Consider the following 5,000-nt stretch of genomic DNA (forward strand, 5'->3'; position numbering starts at 1 on the left):
GATCCGTGACAGTGGTCCTGATCCAGTAGTCCTGATCTTTCTCTGTCTGCTTAATAAATGCCCCCCCCCCCACAGAGGAGTCTTCCTGTCATCTACCCGACCATCAAACGCTATAACAGCCCGTCTGGCTCCGCCCCCGAGGCCCCGCCCCTGCAGCTCAGGTGGAGCCCGTCAGAGTCACCTGACCTTCCTCCGCTCTGCCTCCAACACCTACAGCTTCCCCGGGACCAGGTACCCCCCCGCCTCCCCAAACACCTTGACTTCAGGCGCATCGGCTTTGTGCTGCTGCACGAGCACCTCCCCCTCCCCTGAGGTGGACTCCTCCTCCCGCCTCCTTCCAAACTCTGCTTCCCCCGAGCTCTCAGTCCTCCCCGAGTCCTCCTCCGCCGCCTCCTCCAGTCCAGGACTGACACCCCCGCTGACATCATCACCAACTCTTCCGTCTCCGTGACGACCAGAGAGCAAATCAGACGACACTATCAGACTCTAACCAGCCTGAGGAGGAGGAGGAGGAGGAGAGTGATGAAGAGGCTGTTACTCCTCCTCCTCCTCCTGAATACCCCGCCCCCTCTCAGGTGGAGCTGCAGGAGGGCGATGATGTCATCAGGATGAACGATGAGGAGGAGGACGAAAAGGAGGAGAGGGAGGAGGAGGAGGAGGAGGAGGAGGAAAGCGAGGTCCTACTGGCTCTGTCTGAATCCTCATCCAGCTCAACAGGAAGTGTCGCCCGTGACGATGACCTGGCCGACCCCGAGGAGGCGGAGTCAGAGGAACAGGAAGTGACAACCAGAGGAGCAGCAGCAGAAGAAGAAGAAGACGGATCTTCAGATGAGGTCAGTCAGACGGGAGACGAAACAAGATGGAGCGCCACGAACCCGTTTAATATTATTCGTTACAGAATAAAGATTTCTGCTTTGTGTGCAGGAGAAGCTGCCATCAGAGCGGCGTGAGGAGGAGGAGGAGGAGGAGGAGGAGGAGGAGGAGCAGCAGGAGGAGGAGGAGGAGCAGCAGCAGGAGGAGGAGGAGGAGGAGCAGCAGGAGGAGGAGGAGGAGGAGGAGCAGCAGCAGGAGGAGGAGGAGCAGCAGGAGGAGGAGGAGGAGCAGCAGCAGGAGGAGGAGGAGGAGGAGCAGCAGCAGGAGGAGGAGGAGGAGGAGGAGGAGGAGCAGCAGGAGGAGGAGGAGGAGGAGGAGGAGGAGCAGCAGCAGGAGGAGGAGGTGTTTGCTCAGGATTATCTCCTCAGAGTAAGACGTCTTGTACTTCCTGTTTTGTTTTTAAACTTTATTACTGATGTTGTTTCTTCGACTCACCGGATCTGTTTGTTGACGTTTGTCTGCACTTCCTGTTTCCTGCGCAGGTGTGTGATGCGGTGCAGGTGTCTCCGGGCCTCTCTGAGCAGCTGCTGCAGGTGTTGGACCAGTTCTCAGCGGCGGGGCCCCCGGGGGCCCCGGAGGTTCTGTACGACAGGCTGAGCCGCGTGCTGCGGCCCTGGCCTCAGCTGCTCAGAGACTTTGCTGCCTTCCTGAGCCGAGGACAGGCCCGCCGCTGCGGACTGGTGGGTGACAGCGCTCTGACATCACAGGCATGATGTCACTCAGGTACAGGCCGAACTAACTCTTCTTCTGTGGTTTTCAGCTGCTGGAGCAACAGCTGTTCGAACGCAGTCGGCGGTTTCTACGGCGACTGGGGCGGAGCCTGGGAGAAGGCTCCTCCCTCTACCAGCAGGTGGTGTCAGTGCTGCAGGGAAGCTCCGCCCCCCCACCTGCCGACATGGACAAGGTAGACGACGACATTTAAAAATGACTAAATGTTGAATCGACTTTTAAAATATCTGCAGATTATTTTCCAGATGTCGACGATGGCGTATTCTGGATGAAGATCTTTGTTTTTCCTCTCAGATCTCGTCTCTCCTCAAACGCCACCCGGACCTGCAGGAGGAATTCTGGGAGTTTTTCCAGCAGCTTCACGGCCAGTCGTCGCCCCTAGCAACCAGCTCCGAGACCACAGAGACGGACCACGTTTCCCAGAATCCTCCTGGCGGGAACAGGAAGAGAGTCGACCGTCAGACGTCTGAAGAGAGCGAGACAGGAAGTGACGGAGCGGAAGAGGAGGAGTCGGAGCGACCGGTTTGTGCCAAAAACATCTCGATGACGGCGACGGGAGAGAAAGTCGTGGTCTGGACCCGGTCAGAACAAAAACACACACACACGGTTTCTCTACCAGCGTCATTACTTTTATCTCCACAGCTGCGCTGAGCTCGTAAACCTGATCCCAGATCAGTCCCACACTGAGAACTGTTCTAGTGTTACATTTGGGACAAACAGAGCGCTGATATCAGGTCAGGTCTCTGTCCCAGCTCTGACGTCAGCTGTTGGAATTACCGCGTGACCAAACTATACCAAATATACAAATATACTATACAAAGTTTAAAGTCTGAATAAAGTTTGGATTGAACGCACTGATGCTAACTAGCATAACTTGCACCTGTACCAGACTCTGACCTCTGACCTCTTCCTGTTTCAGTGAGGCGGACCGTGCCATCCTGACAGCCTGTCAGCAGAGAGGAGCCAATCGGAAAACATTCAGATATGTCTCCGCCCAGCTGGGAAACAAGACCGCCCAACAGGTGAGAAGGGGGCGGGGCTTCGGTGTCAGGTGTAGATTCTCAGTCAGGACGTCACTCTTCTTCTGTAAATATTAAAATGGTGATTAAACGACGATTCTTCTATTTCCTTCAGGTGAGTCTTCGTTTCCACGACCTGATCAATCTTTTTCACTCCGCCTTCCAAAAGTCCACTTCCTGTTCCTCAGAGGGCCAGCCAATCAGCACACAGGAAGCAGCCCTGGACTGAATGCGGGTCCAATCACAGATGAGTCTGCTTTCGATGACAAAGTGGACTTCAGAGCCGAGACTCTGATCCAGAACCTGTGACGTTTCGGTTCCAGTTTAAACGCAAACACTGAAGTCCAGCAGAGGGCGCTCTGCGTCAAACTGTCCGTCTGCGGTCACTTCCTGTTTGAAAAGTAACTGTAGAGTTCTTCAGAGGGTTCGGCACTCTGAGGTCGAGACGTTCACGTTAACCCATGAAGGTCTGAGCGACTGAAAGTGTTCAGCAACGGGATTCTCGAGTTCAGTGAAGGTTACGTGTGATGTGGAAAAGTCTCTAAACGTTGTAGCGTTCCGTTGTTCTGGAGACGCCAGCTGTTTCAAAAGGTGTCAGAAGTTCAAAGCAAACGAGTGAAAGTGAATCAGCTCCGGATTCATTCAGGACGTTTCTAACAGCTTCAGTTAGAGTTCATCCAGAGGATTCAGGCTGTAGAGCGACTTCATACATCAATAATACATTCACTTCAACGCTGTTCTGTCTTCAGAACCGTCATTCGAGATGTCACCGGATCTGTTCCATCCAGGTTTAACTGGGACGGATTCTAGATTCAACGAGTCGCCGTGAAGTCTGGCAGCTGTGGGGCAGCTGTGGGGCAGCTGTGGGGCAGCTGTGCGGCAGCTGTGTGGCAGCTGTGGGGCAGCTGTGGGGCAGCTGTCTGGCAGCTGTGCGGCAGCTGTGCGGCAGCTGTGGGGCAGCTGTGGGGCAGCTGTCTGGCAGCTGTCTGGCAGCTGTGGGGCAGCTGTCTGGCAGCTGTCTGGCAGCTGTGCGGCAGCTGTCTGGCAGCTGTCTGGCAGCTGTGCGGCAGCTGTCTGGCAGCTGTCTGGCAGCTGTGGGGCAGCTGTCTGGCAGCTGTGCGGCAGCTGTCTGGCAGCTGTCTGGCAGCTGTGGGGCAGCTGTGGGGCAGCTGTGCGGCAGCTGTTCGGCAGCTGTCCGGCAGCTGTCTGGCAGCTGTGTGGCAGCTGTCTGGCAGCTGTCTGGCAGCTGTCTGGCAGCTGTCTGGCAGCTGTCTGGCTGCTGTGGCAGCTGTTCGGCAGCTGTCTGGCAGCTGTCGCGGCAGCTGTCTGGCAGCTGTCTGGCAGCTGTGGGGCAGCTGTGCGGCAGCTGTCTGGCAGCTGTCTGGCAGCTGTGTGGCAGATGTTCGGCAGCTGTCTGGCAGCTGTCTGGCAGCTGTCTGGCAGCTGTGGGGCAGCTGTCTGGCAGCTGTGCGGCAGCTGTCTGCGGCAGCTGTCGCGGCAGCTGTCTGGCAGCTGTGCGGCAGCTGTCTGGCAGCTGTGGGGCAGCTGTCTGGCAGCTGTGTGGCAGATGTTCGGCAGCTGTCTGCGGCAGCTGTCGCGGCAGATGTTCGGCAGCTGTGCGGCAGCTGTCGCGGCAGCTGTCGCGGCAGCTGTCTGGCAGATGTTCGGCAGCTGTCGCGGCAGCTGTCCGGCAGCTGTCGCGGCAGCTGTCGCGGCAGCTGTCTGGCAGCTGTCGCGGCAGCTGTCTGGCAGATGTTCGGCAGCTGTCGCGGCAGCTGTCCGGCAGCTGTCGCGGCAGCTGTGCGGGCAGATGTCGCGGCAGCTGTGCGGCAGATGTCGCGGCAGCTGTCGCGGCAGCTGTCGCGGCAGCTGTGTGGCAGCTGTTCGGCAGCTGTCTGGCAGCTGTCTGGCAGCTGTGTGGCAGATGTCTGCGGCAGCTGTGCGGCAGCTGTCTGGCAGCTGTCTGCGGCAGCTGTGCGGCAGCTGTGCGGCAGCTGTCTGGCAGCTGTCGCGCAGCTGTCTGGCAGATGTTCGGCAGCTGTCGCGGCAGCTGTCCGCAGCTGTCGCGGCAGCTGTGCGGCAGATGTCGCGGCAGCTGTCGGGGCAGCTGTGCGGCAGCTGTGTGGCAGCTGTTCGGCAGCTGTCTGGCAGCTGTCTGGCAGCTGTGTGGCAGATGTCGCGGCAGCTGTGCGGCAGCTGTTCGGCAGCTGTCTGGCAGCTGTGTGGCAGCTGTGTGGTAGCTGTTCTAGACTTCAGTTTTGCTAAAACTAGTTTCAAGTCGTTCTGGATTCTCAGTTTCTCAGCGAGTGTACAAAGTGTCTGGCGTTCATCTGATTGTTCGAACAGCTGTTCCAGATGTGATCCACAGTGATTCTGCAG

At 57.9% G+C, this 5,000-nt stretch overlaps 1 protein-coding gene across 1 annotated transcript in view; it reads left to right on the forward strand.

Moving 5' to 3' along the window:
* The window catches only part of gon4la (gon-4 like a), a 30,677-nt gene extending 27,088 nt beyond the window's left edge, over positions 1-3,589 (forward strand). The window contains exons 20-27 of the mRNA XM_044172311.1: positions 76-306; positions 459-575; positions 1,099-1,242; positions 1,356-1,553; positions 1,634-1,777; positions 1,897-2,183; positions 2,522-2,624; positions 2,737-3,589. Coding sequence (XP_044028246.1) covers positions 76-306; positions 459-575; positions 1,099-1,242; positions 1,356-1,553; positions 1,634-1,777; positions 1,897-2,183; positions 2,522-2,624; positions 2,737-2,850 — 1,338 coding nt within the window. The 3' untranslated portion in view covers positions 2,851-3,589. The remainder of the gene's footprint in view (positions 1-75; positions 307-458; positions 576-1,098; positions 1,243-1,355; positions 1,554-1,633; positions 1,778-1,896; positions 2,184-2,521; positions 2,625-2,736) is intronic.
* The last annotated feature ends 1,411 nt before the right edge of the window (positions 3,590-5,000 follow it).

This window comes from Siniperca chuatsi, linkage group LG17 (genome assembly GCF_020085105.1).
Source record: "Siniperca chuatsi isolate FFG_IHB_CAS linkage group LG17, ASM2008510v1, whole genome shotgun sequence".
Lineage (NCBI taxonomy): Eukaryota > Metazoa > Chordata > Actinopteri > Centrarchiformes > Sinipercidae > Siniperca > Siniperca chuatsi.